This window comes from Trachemys scripta, chromosome 3 (genome assembly GCF_013100865.1).
Source record: "Trachemys scripta elegans isolate TJP31775 chromosome 3, CAS_Tse_1.0, whole genome shotgun sequence".
Taxonomy (NCBI): Eukaryota; Metazoa; Chordata; order Testudines; family Emydidae; genus Trachemys; species Trachemys scripta.
Window position 1 is genome coordinate 107916419 of NC_048300.1, and position 18907 is coordinate 107935325.

An 18907-nucleotide genomic window follows, 5' to 3' on the forward strand; every position below is an offset into this window, starting at 1 on the left:
ATACATAAATAAAAGCAGCATGGTTAAAATACAATTTGAGGTTGCTGAAATGAAAGACCCAAAGAACTGTACCTGGATGTGGATAATTTTACCATTTTTACAATACATTCGCTAATTCAGGAAAAAAGTAGTGATGCAATTTTAGAATCCTTAGGATGACCTGAATTCTCAAACTTGTAGGTTTCAGATAAACAAGAAATCTCATTTTTCCTCAGAGCTATTCAAACAGAAAATATATCCAGTTTGCAGGGCAAACCGATCAGTGAAATAATAATGTAATGTATTTGCTATGAAGAAGCAAATCTTTCAGTTTTATGATCAACAAAACCCCTTTAGTTAGTTTTCTTATCCCCGGAGCTATTGGTCATTGTGCATACGATAGGATTTCTAAGACTACAGTAAAAATAAAATACAATAAATTGCAATGGACTTTCGTTCTCTCAATATTCAGAACGAATAATCAATCATTTTAAGTAGCACAGAAACTCTAGTTATAAAAGCAGAGCATGTATGTGCTAACTTTCATATACATCTCTTTCTCATTCTTACCCCTTGTAGGCAGGGTCTGATTGAGCTCTCCGCTGACATCTAGTGATGCCCTTGAGGGAAAAAACTTCAGGAGCAGACTGTGTTTGCACAAAAATGACTACTCTGCCTAGGTGCGCAGCAAGATGGACCTGCTTTACCAAAATGATCAATTTTGGCTGGTTTGGGTTACAAATCACTCTAGTATTCGAATGCGGGAGTACTGAAATGTTGTTCTCCTTACTCTTTGAGTAAAGAGCAGCAGAACTGTGCTTAGCATGCCCTGATTGAGGGGGTCACCCTAAAATGAACTTCACTTGCTAAGCAGGGGGTAGGGATGCCAAATCCCAGTGGAGAGGAGAGTTGGTGGTGACAGGTGTTCCTACCTGGCAGTATAGAATCTGCAGAAAGAGTCCTAAACACCACTTGACCTGCTGCTCTCCAGTGTTTAATGACAGAGCTGATAAGACTCAATTAAGAGTCCTTGCTTCTAGAGCTGTCCTGACTGCTGAGCAAGGCCTGGTCCCCACTAAGCCCCCACTTCGGACTAAGGTACGCAAATTCAGCTACGTTAATAACGTAGCTGAATTCGAAGTACCTTAGTCCGAACTTACCGTGGGTCCAGACGCGGCAGGAAGGCTCCCCCGTCGATGCCGCGTACTCCTCTCAGCGAGCTGGAGTACCGGCGTCGACGGCGAGCACTTCCGGGATCGATCCGGGATCGATTTATCGCGTCTTAACCAGACGCGATAAATCGATCCCAGAACATCGATTTCCTGCCGCCGGACCCTCCGGTAAGTGAAGACGTACCCATAGTCTAGGGGCTAAGCCTTAGACCCTGTTTGAGAACAATGAAAGCAACACAGAAGCTGCACTGACAGTAAGGTTCCCCACTACCTGCTGAAATCACTGAGAGCTGGGTTAAGTGGTGGAACCTCAGAATGTGATATTGCAGCAGCAGAGAGACAGCAGCAGCTGTGAGCCAGTTACAGAGGTGGTGGCAGCAAGGCATTGCTCAATGCCCACCCCCCCATTAACACACCGCTGAACTCTGGGTCTCTGCTAACCAAGGACCACCAACTGTGAGTGGGGTGCCACGGAGGGAAAGGGGAGTGGTGTGATAGGAGGGAAAGGGGAGTGGTGTGATAAGGGACATTCGTTTGTTGGACTTTCACACCGCAAGGTGAGCAATGGAGACAAAGGACACTGCCCAATGCACTATGGGGTGGATTTTTGCCTGTGGTCACATGCTTCTGAATTATGGTTGTGGTGTTTTCCCAAATTAATACTGGGTTCCCTTTTCCCTTTGAATAAACGTTTTATTTTGTTGTACACAGACTCGATGCTTGTGAGAGGGGAAGTACTGCCTCTTACAGGCACCCAGGGTGGTGTTTAGTTTTCACAGGTTACTGGGTGAGGGCTCAAGCCAGTTCTATTTTTTGTTGTTGAGAGAAACCCCTAGACATTGAACTGAAACCCCTAGACCTTGTTGCTGCCAACTCCACTTGCCAGAAGCGTTACGCCCTCCCAATATAAAAATGTTTAGTGCCAAATGTGTTTTAGAGGTGAGAAGATTAATGAATAGATACAATTTTTCTAACAATTACTTACCCTCATTGTTCCTTCTAAAATTTCCACACTGGACAAGTTAAGGGCTTTATCTTGCTCTCACTGAAGTCAATGGCAAAACTCCCCTGAATTCAATGGTGCAGGATCAGGGTCTACAAGTTTCTGGGCTAATAAAAGTGGGTAGGGGCAGTGGCAAAGGAGACAAACAGGGGATGGCAAAGGCTGCTAGATCACAACTCTGACCAAAGTTAAACAAATGTTTTCCCATCAGCAGCAGGAGGCTCCTTGTGTATGCGTGAAGTCAGACTAAAATCAATAGTCCCTCTGGCTTTTTTTCCTCTGCTCTTCTATCACTGAGCTCAGTCACAAAAGCAAAGATAACCTGGACCCACAGACCCACTGTTGAATGTTCCTCCCCACACCATGGAAGTGGAAACAGCTACAAAGAGGGAAGAGCAAAAACACATAAAAAACAGAACTCAAAAGCAAAGATGCACAGAAAAGAAAAAATAAAAAGCCAGCAGAATGACAGAAGAATAGGGACAGAAAAAGACAGAAGGGAAAGAAAAATGGAGAGAAGGTGGCAAATATGCCAGAACAGAGCAAAGAGGAGACAAAGGAGAACCCAACTGCCAATATATTGTAAGAAGGTGCCAAAATAAAAAGACCAAAAAAAAAAAAAAAAAAAAGGCAAACTGATTCAAACAATTTACCAAACAGCACACCTTTAGCCGCATGCGAGTTGAAAACACACATTGGTACATTAGTGGTCCCACAGATTTTTTTTTTGACAAATACCAGGAAAAGCTACAGGTGGTTTGTTTACCTGAAGATTATAGGGATTTCCCTTGTGCCAGCCCCTTTGGTTCTGCTTGATATTTATTTCTAAGTTTAACACTTCGCACTGATTTTATTTCACTTATTGGGGTCCTAAGGTCACCTTGTACTGTAACTGGATATATTTTAAAACAACAACAAAACTGGTGACTTCTGTGATATTTCTCCCTCTTTCCTTTTCATACCCCAGGAATCCTTCCCTCCATTTGCTGAGTCTTCTTCAGGAAGGCCCTGGAATCCATCATGTCTTGAATGTGCTTCAGAGAAGTACATTAAGCAGGCAGCTTTAGCAGCAGTCCCGTCAGTCAAAGGTGATGACAGAAATATGGATTAAGGATTTAAAAAGTGCTTTGACAAGAATTTTAAAAAGCCCAAACAAAAGCTTTGATAAAACTACTGCCCTGTTCATTTCAACTGGCAGCTGCACAAAAGGGTTTTTTGCATCATTTTCTAATCCGAACAGCCACGAGAGTAGCCCTTTTGGAACAAAAAGCAGAGCAGTCGCATCTCTCATTTGCAATGAAAAAAATGTTGGACATATTTTTCCTAGGCACACCTTGCTGCAATGAAATTACAGATTGTTAATGTTAATTTCTACATGCTCACCATAGCAACTAAAGTCAACGTGGATTTAATTTTTTTCCAGCTTGGCTCTGCTTTCTTGAGAACAGCAATTAAAAAAAAAAGTATATGCAGCTCTCTTTCTAAATGATATAATCATACCAAGCAACAATTAAGCTACAACTTTTTATAGCACATACCTGTGATGGCCCATGTGTCTTGCTCGTTTTATATGTCCAACTCCTTTGCAACCTGCAGTAGGGCATCCTCCATGTTCTAAAGCTTCCACTAATTCCAAGGGACCTATTTATCAGGACACACGAGAAATTAGAAAAGATATAAATTTACACACAAGCAGGAATTGGAGGATTACATTAACACATGGAGATGTAAACAGGTACACAGCACACAACTTAAAGTACTTATTTAAATACATTTTGCAGAAGTATGATGGAGACTAATGCAGTATGTTTTAAAGAGGAAATAAAAATGTCCTGTGTAAATGGATCTCTATAGAAAAGCTACATAATTAATAGTCCATAAAAAAGTACACACAATTTAGAGCATTTATTTTAGTTGTAATATCTTTTAGATTAATCACATTGCAGCTGTAACAATGTTATTTAGAAAGAGCAGAGTCAAACTAAGACTTCCTGTTATGCTTAAAGACAGAGATCTGTTCATAATGGATACTGATCTTTGAGGTTCTTAGTTTGAATTTTCCAATAAATGAAGAGGTGGAAATCAATGATGAAGATAACATCAGTAAGAGCAAGTCATAAATGCATTTTTGACAGGCTTACTCCTCTGAACTTTTGGCAATATCTGGTTTTCATCAATGGATAATACAGTGAGGATTGTGGAGGCTTTGAAGAATATGACTGTAGACATTAGGTTTGATACTCAATCAAACAGGCAGTACACGATCCATGATGTCAGCAAGTCAGACACTGAAATTCTCCAGTTTAGCAGATGGAGAAATCTCTTCTGAACATCAGCAAATATGAATTGTTTTTAGTATTTTTCTTTCTTGAAAACACACACACACACATTCAGAGATACACATGGAAGACAAGATTTACTTAAAGAAATCTTCCTAAATGACATACATATTTTCACTCACAGCAAAACAAGATTGTGTGAGAGATATATTTAATTTTCAGCCATATTCCAAAAAAGTGTATTTTTTTAACTCATTTTCCTGTTACACCACTGGAATCAGAGTAACACTGGCTTAAATGGTATAATGGAATGGAGAACTGAGATTCTTATCTTGTTTACATTAAAAAACAAAGTCCATGACCACAATGCAATATTTAAAAAAACAAAAACAAAAAATAAACAACAATGCAATCTGACAGACAGCATACACAGAGCTGGATTTTGTGAGTGAATTTGTGTAGCTGACTTTCTTTCACAACTCAATTGTGCATGTGAATGGCTAACTAGATGAAAACCCTATCTTTCACACACAAATTAGATACAGATGCATTTTGATCATGCATTAGGCACCTGCACTTTGGAACAGCCAGGCCCAGAGTATCCATATGGCTTAACAGGTTAATATTGATCTCACCTCTGATTTAAATAACTTTCAAGGATATTGTTAAGATCCACAGTGCAGCACATTATATAGCAGAAATACTATTCCTATTATGGGTAAGAAGTTTAGTCAAAGTCTTCTGTTCTGCCCTGTCCCAGGTAACAGTCCAGGTGGGACCTGAGTGTTAACTCCAGTGCCAGGAGCAACAAAAAAAGTAAAATTGTTTCTTTGGGTGGAAGTTTGCTCCTACTAACAAGTTCTTACAGAGGTCAGCTTAGCAGTCAGCATTAGAACAATGTTCATCCATGGACAGGATCCTAGATCAGTCTCTAGGAGCTGGAATTGCTGCAAAGTCAGTGCATTCTGTGTAATACCAGGGAAATTTCAGAAGACTGGAAGAGTGCTAATGTTGTGCCAATATTCAAAAAGGACAAGCTGGATAACCTGATTAACTATAATCCAGTTAGCCTGATAACAACCCCAGCCAAAACAACAACAGAAAGGTTGACGTGGGATTAAATTAATAAAGAATTAAAGGACAGGGATATAATTAATGCCCGACAACATGATTTCATGGAAAATAGGTCTTTATCAACCAAACTTGTAATCTCACCAAAAAATGCAATCAGTTTTGTCTGACAAAGGCAACTACATGGATGTAATATGCTTAGATTTTTGTATGGCATCTGACTCGGTACTGAACAGCATTCTCATTAAATATTAGCACCATACAACATCAATACTGCACATGGTAAATGGATTAAGAACTGGCTAACAGAGATCTGAGAAAGTAGTTGCAATGGGGATCATCGAATGTGGGTGTTTTTAGTAATGTTCCACAAGGATAAGTTCTAGGCCTGACGTTATTCAACATTACCGTCTGTAATTTGGAAGTAAATATAAAACCACTGCTGATCAAATTTGTAAAAATCTTAAATGAATCAAACAATACCATAGAATCTCTATAGATAGAAATTCCATGCTTGAATAATAACAGCATAGCAGTAGGAATATACTACTGCTCACCTGACCCAAGACGGTGACTGGGAAATGCTCAGCATGATTAGAGAGGTTACAAAATACAGAAAACTCAATAATAATGAGGGATTTCAACTATTCACATATTGACTGAATGCATGTCACCTCAGAATAGGATGGAGAGATAAAATTTCTAGACACCATTAATGACTGCTTCTTGGAGCAGAAAGTCCTGGAACCCATGAGGGGAGAGGCAATTCTTGATTTAGTCCTAAGTGGCACACAGGATCTGGTTCAAGAGATGAATAGAGCTAAATTGTTTGATAATAGTAACTATAATGTAATTAACTTTAACATCTTTGTAGGGGGGGAAATACCACAGAAACACACCACAGTGGCATTTAACTTCAAAAGGGGGAACTACACAAAAATGAGGAGGCTAGTTAAACGGAAATTAAAAGGGAACAGTCATGAGAGTGAAATGCCTACAAGATGCATGGAAACCTTTTAAAATCACTGTAGTTGAGGTTCAAACTATATGTATACCCCCAAATTAAAAAAAAAATACAGTAAGAGGACCAAAAAAAAAAAAAAAAAGCCACAATGGCTAAACACAGTAAAAGAGGCAGACAGAGACAAAAAGACATCTTTTAAACACTGGCAGTCAAATCCTACTACGGAAAATAGAAAGAAACAAACTCTGGCAAGTCAGGTGTAAAAGTATAATTAGGCAGGCAAAAAAGAATCTGAAGAGCAACTAGCATAAGACACAAAAACTAACAGCAATTTTTTTTTAAGTACATGTGAAAGTAGAATGAATTATATTGTAAAAATAGAATGGATTAAAGAAATGCTGTATGTACCTTTAAGCATAAATAAGAAATGTTGAAATACAGGTGTCAGGAAAAGAAACATTAAGGCATAAACAATGAGTCCACTTAAGCTAATGGTGGAACATTAACCAGAGGTCTGTAAAAGTTAGTAAGGAAATGGAATATGTATGTCTAGCCTCAGGTAAACTTGTCAGTTCTGCTTTCTTTGTTCTCTTGTTAAGTTCACACCCTTTTTATCTGTATAAAATAAGGTAGTGTGGGTCTTGCATGGTGCTCACATTATCTGGGTGTATTAACAGAGCACTGTGCTAATAAACAGAGTGGTCTAACAAATTATGAGTCCTGAATCTAACTGATATACATCAGAAGCAGGAAGCCTGTTATACATTAGTGGGGCCATTGGATGATCCAGGTGCTTAAGGCGCACTGAAGGAAGACAAGGCCATCATGGAGAAACTAAATGAATTCTTTGCATTGGTCTTCACTGCAGAGGATGTGAAAGAGATTCCCACATCTGAGCCATATTTTTTTTCAGGCGACAATTCTGAGGAACTGTCCCAGGTTGAGGTGTCAATAGAGGTGATTTTGGAAACAATGATAAATTAAACAGTAATAAGTCACCACCAGCAGATGGTATTCACCCAAGAATTCTGAAGGAACTCAAATATGAAATTGCTGAACCACTAACTGCAGTATGTAACCTAATGCTTAAATCATTCTCTGTACCACATGACTGGAGGATAGCTAATATAATGCAGATTTTAAAAAAGGCTCCAGAGGCAATCCTGGCAATTACAGGCCAATAAGTGTAACTTCAGTATCAGATAAATTAGTTGAAAATATAGTAACAAACAGAATTATTAGACACATAGATGAAAACAAAATGTTGGAGAAGAGTCAACATGGGCTTTTGTAAAGGGAAATCATGTCTCACCATGCCTCTTTGAGGTGGGGGTCCACAAACATGTGGACAAGGGTGATCCAGTGCATATAGCATATTGGACTTTCAGAAAGCCTTTGACAAGGTCCCTCACCAAAAGCTCTTAAGCAAAGAAAGCAGTCATGAGATAAGAGAGAAGATCCTCTCACAAATCAGTAACTGGTAAAAGATAGGAAAAACAATGAGCAAGAATAAATTATTAGTTTTTACAGTGGAGAGAGGTAAATGATGGGGTCCCCCAAGGATCTGTACTGGGACCAATGCCATTCAACATATTCATAAATGATCTGAAAAAGGGGTAAACACTGAGGTAGCGAAGTTTGCAGGCAATACTAAATAATCAAGATAGTTAAGTCCAAAGCAGACTGAGAAGAATTACAAAGGCATCTCTCACAAAACTGGGTGATTGGGCAAGAAAATGAAAGATGAAGTTCAGTGTTAATAAATGAAAAGTAATGAACGTTGGAAAACATAATCCCAACCATACATACACAATGATGGGGTCTAAATTAGCTGTTGCCACTTGGAGTCATCGTGGATAGTTCTCTGAAAACATCTGCTCAATGTGCAACGGGCAGTCAAAAAATCTAACAATGTTAGGAACCATTAAGAAATGGAGAGATAAGACGACAGAAAATATCATAATGCCACTACATAAATCCATGTTACGCCCAAACCTTGAATACTGTGTGCAGTTCTTGTCACCGCCGCTCAAAAAAAATATTAGAAATTGAAAAGGTACAGAGAAGGGCAACACAAATTACTAGGGATATGGAACAGCTTCAATATGAGGAGAGATTAATAAGATTGAGACTGTTCATTTTAGAAAACAGATGACTAAGAGGAGGATATGACAGAGGTCTATAAAATAATGAATGGTGTAGAGAAAATGAATTAGTAAGTGTTATTTACCCTTTCACATAATACCGAATTAGGGGTCACCCAATGAAATTAATAGGCGGTAGGTTTAAAACAAACAAAGAAATACTACACACAATGCACAGTCAACCTACAGAACTCACTACCAGGCGAAGTTGTGAAGGCCAAAAGTATCACTGGGTTCAAAAAAGAATTAGATAAGTTCATGGAGGATAGGTCCACCAATGGCTATTAGGGTTGCAACCCCATGCTCTAGGTGTCCCTAAACCTGTGACTGCTAGAAGCTGGGACTGGACTAATTGATAAATTGCCATGTTCTGTTCAGTCCCTCTGAAGCATCTGGCACCACGAACTAGCCACTATCAGAGATAGGGTAGTATACCTGATGGACCATTCATGAACAGGAACCTATCCTTGCAACGAAGACCGTTGCCACCTCTGTCCACATATCTATTCAGGGGACAACATCACAGGACCTAAGCACATCAGCCACACTATCAGAGTCTCGTTCACCTGCACATCTACCAATGTGATATATGCCATCATGTGCCAGCAATGCCCCTCTGCCATGTACATTGGCCAAACCGGACAGTTTCTATGCAAAAGAATAAATGGACACAAATCAGACATCAAGAATTATAACATTCAAAAACCAGTCGGAGAACACTTCAACCTCTCTGGTCATTCGCTTACAGTCCTCAAAGTTGCAATACTTCAACAAAAATCTTCATAAACAGACTCCAACGAGAAACTGCAGAATTGGAATTAATTTGCAAACTTGACACCATTAAATTAGGCTTGAAGAAAGACTGGGATTGGATGGGTCATTACACAAAGTAAAACCTATTTCCCCATGCTAATTTTCCCCCCTACTGTTACTCACACCTTCTTGTCAACTGTTGGAAATGGGCCATCCTGATTAATACTACAAAGGTTTTTTTTTTCCTCCTGCTGATAATAGCCCACCTTAACTGATTACCCTCGTTATAGTTAGTATGGCAACACCCATTTTTTCATGTCCTCTGTGTGTGTGTGTGTGTGTGTGTGTATATATCTTCCTACTGTATTTTCCACTGCATGCATCTGATGAAGTGGGCTTTAGCCCATGAAAGCTTATGCTCAAATAAATTTGTTAGTCTCTAAGGTGCCACAAGTACTCCTCGTTCTTTTTGCTGATACAGACTAACACGGCTACCCCTCTGAAACCTGTGCTGATCCAGTATGGCAATTCCTATATTCCATTATTTGTATGTCTATAAAAGAGAAAGGAATCCTGCACCTACACCGAGCCAGCTGAGGGTCAGAGCCAAAGGGCCAAATTCTCTGTGGGTGTAAATGGGCATGGTTCTATTCATTTCAATGGAATTTTGCCCATTTACACAAGCAAAGAGATTAGCCCACTTTGGCAATATCCAAAACTGGGGAAAGTTAAATGTAGATATGGGGAAAAAAGGTGAAAGGAAAAACAAAAATCAGTCCCTCAAATATCTTCTCTATTGATAAGACAAAAATGTATTTATACAGAAGAGGATGGAAAGGTCACTCACCCTGTGCAGCAACCGTAGTTCTTTGAGATGTGTCCCTATGGGTGGCTCCACTTCAGGTGTGCATGAACCCCATGTGCTGACAGGAGACTTTCATTAGCAGCATCTGTTTGGCTTGGGCATGCACCCTACGGACTCTCGTGCCCTATACCAAGGCTACATAAGCTATAGGGCTGCATGAGTGAATCGCCCTCAGTTCCTTCTCTACCACATTGCTTCTACCAGCATCAGCACAGAAGTAAGGATGGCAATACTGCAACCCCCTTACAATAGCCTTGCAACCCTCCCCCATGATCCCCTTTTGGGTCAGGACCCCAATGGTTACATCACCGTGAAATTTAAGATTTTGTAAACCCTATAACCGTGAAATTTACCAAAATGGACCATGAAATTTGGTAGGGCCTACCAATAACTTATTTTGCAATTCCTTGACCACCTTGAGTCCGACACACACTTGTTGAGGTCTTGGAGCTGCTTAAAGTCATCAGCCACAGATGATGGAGGGGGTATCACTGCTTCATCAGGCGATGATGAGAAGATAGTGGATTGAGGAGTAGCCTCCTCATCCTCCCTAGCCTCTTATTCCTCAAACATGTCCTTCTGCTGGGGAATGGTCTGAAGTGACAGAAACTGAACTTCCCTCTCATCCCTGTGCGCTAGGCCCAGAGCCCTAGAAAACTGCTGACAGTAAGCAGCCCAGGGTCCCAGTATGATCATTGCGGGTGTTCATACGGCAGAGGCGGTGGCATCCAGGGTTGATCCCACCACTTGTGATGACTTGCACTGGACTCTTCCCTGTGTCTATGACCCACGTAGAAAGGGTTTGTTTAAGGATGGGTGGGGGAACCCTGTGCAGAGACTGACGAGACTGAATGGACTGAGTGAAAGTCCCCTTTGTCATCCTCCTCAGAGCAGTGGAGGAGCCCCAACTGAAAATGGTGGTGAACTGGTTGGTGCCAATGATAAATGGGAGTCTGGGGACCAAACTAGTCTTGGTATGCGGGATCCTTGGTGCCCCTGATCTGTGAGGACTGTAGTTCCTCTGCTAAAGCTAAGTCCTTCAAGAATCAAAATTCCTGAGGCACCGAATGGGGCACCAGTACCGACATGATAGTCTCTCTGGAAGCCAACAGTACCAATGGTTTAGAACCCTCCACGGGAGAGACTGGTGGAAGAGATGCATCTTATCTGGCAGAATGTTTCTCCTTGTCATCCCCAGTCAATACTGAAGCTTGCTCAGAGCCATGTTTGCTCTTGCAGGAGCTTCTTGGTTTTCCAGCCCTAGCAGCACCAGAGGAACCTTCAGCTTCCATCTGGTATCAGGACATCGTACCAGGTCTAGAAGTTGACGATTCCATGACCGCTGACTTAGGAGACAGAGGTCTCTTGGAGCAGACTCCTTATGGGGCGAGTCACAGCCCCTCTTCTTGGGGCCTCTGAAGGTCTCCGAGGCCTCTCCCTTCTTGGGGGAGTAATGAGCCAAGTTCAAAAAGGATACTAGACCTTCCCAGAGACTGGTGTATGGGGGGGTGGGGGTCCCCCTGATCTGGTTCCAATGTGGGGTGAAGGGAGTGCTCCATCATCCGAAGCCTGTTTGATCTCCTGGTTATTGCTGGCCCTAGATTTCTGGGATAAGCAGAAGTTACACTTCTGCAGAATGTGTGATTTTCCACAGCAGTGAATGCAGTTGGAGTGGTCATCATTCCAAGCCTCCCAGCAAGTGAGGTAATAGTTGAAGCCTGGGGAGCTGGACATACCCTCCTAAGGAGGCAAGTCTCCCTGATAGGAGAAGAAAGGAAAAGAGGCACTCCTCTCACTAAAACAAAAATCTAACTAACCAACAACTAAAAACTACTACTAAGATTAAAAAAGGATTGTAATGAGACGAGGCATGCTGGAAGCGAACAAGTATCTGAGAGCTTCATAAACATTAATGGATATATTTTCACAAAATCCCTGTGCAATGAGGGAATATTATCATTCCCACTTTACAGAGAGGGAGCTGAAGGGCAGAGAAATTAGATCAAACGTATCCACTAATTCTGGGTGCCCAATCTAAGACATCTAGGACCTGATTTTTCTGCTTCCTTAGCATTCTATATTATTGATTTCAGTAGCAGCTGTGATTGCTCAGCACTTCTGCAAATCAGACCCCAGAGTCTCAAGTCAGTCATCCAGAAAATGAGGAACACACACATAAGAAGCTTGGTTTAAGTGATTTGACTAGCATCACATAGAAACACTGTGGCAGAGACAGGGATAGAATCCAGTTCTCCAGGGCAGCCTTGAACTGACTAAGCCATGAGACTGGCCTCTCTCTTCCTGGCAATCCTATGCCTCATTCATTAGACGCCTTCCAACTTCCACAACAAGTGAAAAAAAGGTCCTATACAGCCTCCTTCACTACACAACCTTGATTCATCCACAGAGCACATCCATTTTGTGCAGGAGCTCACAGACTATGTTTGCTCTATGTGCCTGGTGGAATCCCCTTCAAACTGGCAGCTTCAAGCCTCCTTTGCAGGCCTGGAGCACAAAAGGGACTGAGCCTACTTTGAGCATCTGGCACCACATTTTAATCAAGTGCCTTTTCAAAAAGTCTGCACCGTGTTGGGCCTGGAAAACAAGTTAATATTCCAATATGTGGAAAGAGGACGCAGGGGTAAAATCCTGGCCCAACTAAAGTCAATGAGAGTTTTGCCACTGATTTCAGTAAGGTCAGGAATTCCCCACAGGTTGTTAGAATTCCTCTAGCATACGAGTGTAATTCTTATGCATAATTGTTAAATTTCATTTACAAGATCAGTGAAGTCAAAAAACAATTAATTATGCCAAATTTCAAATTATGTGTTTTGTTATAAACGTCACATCTCCTTATTTTATATTCTATATACAAACTGCTGCCTTCCTATGAACTGTGTCACAGAGGAAGCACTACACAAATTACACATGCCCCTTATCATAATTTTAAAATTATACCAGCTTATGATTTCTCTTACTAAGAGGAGGCTGAAGTGGGTGTCCAGTTTTTGCACACCAGCCTGCAGGATGGATATCAGGGCTATCTGCATCAGTCCAATAATCATAAATACTATCCCAGCCATCAAAGTGCACCTAAAAGGAAAACAAAAACCATCAGAAAAATTCTCTATAAAGTCATTTTACCTCAACAATCTTTCAAAATGTTAGACTTTATAATATTAGCTTTTTTTAGAGAAATAACATGAGAAAACTGTAGAAATTATACAGCAGTATAAACTAGGGCCTGGTCTACACTATGAGTTTTATTCAGATTTAGCAGCGTTAAATCGAATTAACCCTGCACCCGTCCACACAACGAAGCCATTTATTTCGAAATAAAGGGCTCTTAAAATCGATTTCTGTACTCCACCCCGACAAGCGGAGTAGCGCCAAAATCGATATTGTCATTTCAAATTAGGGTTAGCGTGGCTGCAATTCGATGGTATTGGCCTCCGGGAGCTATCCCACAGTGCACCATTGTGACAGTTCTGGACAGCAATCTGAACTTGGATGCACTGGCCAGGTAGACAGGAAAAGCCCCACGAACATTTGAATTTTATTTCCTGTTTGCCCAGCGTGGAAAGCACAGGTGATCACAGATATCTAATCAGCACCGGTAACCATGCAAGCCGATAATCGAAAAAGAGCACCAGCATGGACCATACGGGAGGTACTGGATCTGATCGCTATATGGGGAGAGGATTCAGTGCTAGCAGAACTTCGTTCAAAAAGACGAAATGCCAAAACTTTTGAAAAAATCTCCAAGGGCATGATGGAGAGAGGCCACAATACGGACTCAGATTAGTGCTGTGTGAAAGTCAAGGAACTCAGACAAGCCTATCAAAAAACAAAGGAGGCAAACGGTCGCTCCGGGGCAGAGCCGCGGACATGCCGCTTCTACACCAAGCTGCATGCAATTCTAGGGGGGCCCGCCACCACTACCCCACCTCTGACCATGGATTCCGAGGCGAGGGTAATCTCATCAGCCACACCTGAGGATTCTGCGGACGGGGAAGAGGAGGAGGAGGAGGACGAGCTTGCGGAGAGCACACAGCACTCCGTTCTCCCCAACAGCCAGGATCTTTTTCTCAGCCTGACTGAAGTACCCTCCCAACCCAGTATCCAAGACCATGACCCCATGGAAGGGACCTCAGGTGAGTTTGCTTTTTCAAATATAAAACTTGTTTTAAAAGCAAGCGTTTTTTAATGATTACTTTGCCCTGAGGACTTGGGATGCATTCGCGGCCAGTACAGCTACTGGAAAAGTCTGTTAACATGTCTGGGGATGGAGCGGAAATCCTCCAGGGACATCTCCATGAAGCTCTCCTGGAGGTACTCCAAAAGCCTTTCCACAAGGTTTCTGGGCAGTGCAGCCTTATTCCGTCCTCCATGGTAGGACACTTGACCACACCATGCTAGTAGCAAGTAATCTGGTATCATTGCATGACAAAGCCTGGCAGTGTATGGTCCCGGTGTTTGCTGGCATTCAAGCAACATCCGTTCTGTATCTCGCTGTGTAATCCTCAGGAGAGTGATATCGCTCATGGTAACCTGGTTGAAATACGGGAATTTAATTAAGGGAACAGAGGTGGCCGTTCCTACTGGGCTGTTTGCCTGTGGCTGAAAAGAATCCTTCCCTGCAGTTAGCCAAGCACGGGGGGGGGGGAGGAGGAAGGGGGAATTGGCCTAGAGCTTTTCGCGTTTGGCTAGCAGGGATCTTCAGTGATACCAGCCACGTGATGGGGGGAGGGGTAAAGCGATCATCCCAGAGAATTCATGGCGGGGGGGAGGGGGTGTTAGTTTGTTTTCTGCTGCTGAAGGTTAACAGGAAAACTGCAGCACTCAACAGGCTTTGCTTGGTATGTGGGAAAGGAGGGTGCAGAAGCCGAAAGACAATGGCTTACCATGGCCGCATGCAAGCCGAATTCTGTTGCCCGGACCTGCGTCTGTGATCTCTAGCAGCAAAGCCACAGGCACTCAATATTAAGAGGCAAAATGCGACCTTGCACAGAAATCACATGTGCTATGTAATGTGAATAGTGTTGGTCACCGTGAAAGAGTATAAGCATTGTTCTGTAAAATGTATCTTTTTAAAAAATTCTCTCCTTTTTTCCCTCCCTCCAGCAGCTGCAAATTTTTCAAGCCTCCCTCCTCCGTCCCGAAGGCTATCTCAGATAAGACGTCGGAAAAAGAAGACGCGAGACGAGATGTTCGCGGAAATCATGGAATCCACCCGCAGTGAAAGAGCTCAACTGAATGAGTGGAAGGACACGGTTTCAAAGTATAGGAAAGATGCCAGTGAACGTGAGGACAGGAGGGACCAACGTGAGGACATGAGGGGCCAACGTGAGGACAGGAGAGACGCTCGAGATGAGAGGTGGCGGCAGGAAGATCAGAGGAGGCAGGATGCAACGCTGGGGCTGCTGCGTGCGCAAACAGACATGCGCCGGCGTCTGGTAGAGCTTCAGGAACGACAGCAGGATAACAGAGTGCCGATACAGCCCCTCTATAACCTCCCCCCTCACCATGTTCCATAGCCTCCTCACCCAGACGTGTAAGAACGCGGGGGGGGGGGGAGGGGTGAGGCTCCGTACACCCTCCCATTCCACCCCAGTGGACAGCCCAAGCAAAAGGCTATCATTTTTTTAACCTTTTTTTAGTGGCCTTTTCCTTCCCGCCAATCCTCCTCCCTAACCCCACCCGGGTTCTCGCCCTCTTTTTATAATCAATTAATAAATAATAAATGATTTTTAAACTATAGTGACTTTATTTCCTTTGAAAGCAAGCTGGGGGAAGGGGGAGGGTGGGTTCCTTACAGAGAATGAGTCAATAAAGGGGGCGGATTTTCATGAAGGAGAAACAAAGAGAAATTTCACACTGTAGCCTGGCCAGTCATGGAACTGGTTTTCAAAGCTTCTCTGATGCACAGCACTTCCTGGTGTGCTCTTCTAATCGCCCTGGTGTCTGGCTGCGTGTAATCAGCAGCCAGGCGATTTGCCTCAGCCTCCCACCCCGCCATAAAGGTCTCCCCCTTACTTTGACAGAGACTGTGGAGCACACAGCAAGCAGCAATAACAATGGGGATATTGGTTTGGCTGAGGTCTGAGCGAGTCAGTAACGATCGCCAGCGACATTTTAAACAGCCAAATGCACATTGCTCAGCCTGTAGTAGAACAGCTCCTGACTCCTGTCCAGGCTGCCTGTGTATGGCTTCATGAGCCATGGCATTAAGGGGTAGGCTGGGTCCCCAACAATAACTATTGGCATTTCAACATCCCCAACGGTTATTTTCTGGTCCGGGAAGTAAGTCCCTTGCTGCAGCCGTTTAAACAGAGTAGTGTAGCTGAAGACGCGAGTGTCATGAACCCTTCCCGGCCAGCCCACGTTGATGTTGGTGAAACGTTCCTTGTGATCCACAAGTGCTTGCAGCACCATTGAAAAGTACCCCTTGCGGTTTATGTACTGGGTACCCTGGTGCTCCGGTGCCAAGATAGGGATATGGGTTCCATCTATCGCCCCGCCACAGTTATGGAATCCCATTGCAGCAAAGCCATCCACTATGATCTGCACATTTCCCAGAGTCACTACCTTTCGTAGCAGCAGCTCAGTAATTGCTTTGGCTACTTGCATCACAGCAGCCCCCACAGTAGATTTGCCCACTCCAAATTGATTCCCGACTGTCTGGTAGCTGTGTGGCGTTGCAAGCTTCCACAGGGCTATCGCCATTCGCTTCTCAACTGTGAGGGCTGCTCTCATCTTGGTATTCTGGCGCTTCAGGGCAGGGGAAAGCAAGTCACAAAATTCCATGAAAGTGCCCTTACGCATGCAAAAGTTTCGCAGCCACTGGGAATCGTCCCACACCTGCAACACTATGCGGTTCCACCAGTCTGTGCTTGTTTCCCGGGCCCAGAATCGGCGTTCCACGGATAGAACCTGCCCCATTAACAACATGATCTCCCAAGCACCAGGGCCCGCGGTTTGAGAGAATTCTGTGTCCATGTCCATATCACTCTTGTCGCTGTGCTGCCGTCGCTGCCTCCTTGCCTCGTTTTTCTGGTCTTGGTTCAGCATAAACTGCATAAGAATGCGCAAGGTGTTTACAATGTTCATGACTGCTGTCTTGAGCTGAGCGGGCTCCATGCTTGCCGTGGTATGGAGTCTGCAGTGTTCATCCAGGAAAAAAGGCGCGAAATGGTTGTCTGCCATTGCTTTCATGGAGGGAGGGGTGAGGTTGAACCCAGAACCACCTGCGACAATGTTTTTTGCCCCATCAGGCACTGGGATCTCAACCCAGAATTCCAATGGGCGAGGGAGACTGCGGGAACTATGGGATATCTATGGGATAACTACCCACAGCGCAACGCTCAGGAAATCAACTGTAGCCCCGGTACATGGACGCACACCGCCGAATTAATGTGCTTAGTGTGGCCGCATACATTCGACTTTATACAATCTGTTTCCAAAATTCGAATTCTGTACATTCGTATTAATCCTGTAGGGTAGACATACCCTAGATTTTGGGCATTAGTCTGTTTCCACTGAAGGGAAAGGAAGTTTGTTGTCTACTTCAGTGGGAGTAGAATGGGTGTGTGTGTGTGTGTGTGTGTGTGTGTGTGTGTGTGTGTGTGTGTGTTACATTGTCAGGCTCAAAACGTATGAGTACATTTAGATAGTTATAATGTTTATATATATACACACACACTAACACTTTAAATTAAGGGCCAAATTCTGTCCTCTCTCTCAAAAAGGGCTCTAAACATTTAGAACAATCAAATTCCTATTTTAACCAGGAGTTAAAACAATACATAGACTTTGTAAAGGGCCTCTGCAGAAGGATGAATTTCACTATCCCCCAAAACAAAGGGATCTACAGCTCTTGTAAAATTTGACTATTCAGGGTAAGGAATTAAATCAGATGAGAAACCGAACTGTATGATTCTGTAGAAGACAATCACTGATTTTCTTCAGGTTGGGACCAAAGATCTGCAACCCTAACTAACTTACTTAAATTAGTGTACTAATGAAGACCTCAGATCTTTATTTCTTATGATCTTATTTATAAAATGTAAATACAAGACTATTTCAATATACAATACAACATTAATTAAACTGCAAGGATCACAAATATTGACATTTTAATATATTAGACTGGAGATTTTTTTTTGACAGGACCAAACGAATGTGTAGTTTATGCAGAAAATGTGTAGGTGTGCAGATATTACTTTTGATGACTTCACACCCTTTGTTAATTTGGATTCAAAATGAAATGTCAATTGCATTTGCTGCTTGAAATACCATGTATGCATAATACCTCTCTGCACACTGCAGAAAGAAATATCCTTCATATTCATTTAGCTAGCATTCCAGAAAACGCTAGTTAATGGTTAAAAGACTCAATAAGTAAAATGATTTATAAATCAAAGCAAAAAATAACCCAGACATGCAAGTCTTCTGAAAAAACAGCAAATCCTTTAGCAAACGTCATTTGAAATTAATCCAAACAAAAGTCCAGAATTAATATAAGTTTCTATACCGCAGAAGCTCCTGACAGGGAGAAGGAAATCTTTATTTATGTATTCATTCATTCTTTTTAGATTTGCCCTGTCTCACTTTGGCTTTTGCATGGTGGAAATTATAGAGAAAGATTTTATTAATCTATCCCAAATATTTTATGAGC

At 42.5% G+C, this 18907-nt stretch overlaps 1 protein-coding gene across 5 annotated transcripts in view; it reads right to left on the reverse strand.

Annotated features, from left to right (window-relative positions):
* Positions 1-18907, reverse strand: part of L3MBTL3 (L3MBTL histone methyl-lysine binding protein 3) — a 158109-nt gene that overhangs the window by 42788 nt on the left and 96414 nt on the right. For all 5 annotated transcript variants that reach the window (XM_034765689.1, XM_034765690.1, XM_034765692.1 and 2 more), the window contains 2 exons: positions 13209-13323; positions 3693-3795 (listed from right to left, as the gene is read on the reverse strand). In XM_034765689.1, coding sequence (XP_034621580.1) covers positions 3693-3795; positions 13209-13323 — 218 coding nt within the window. The remainder of the gene's footprint in view (positions 1-3692; positions 3796-13208; positions 13324-18907) is intronic.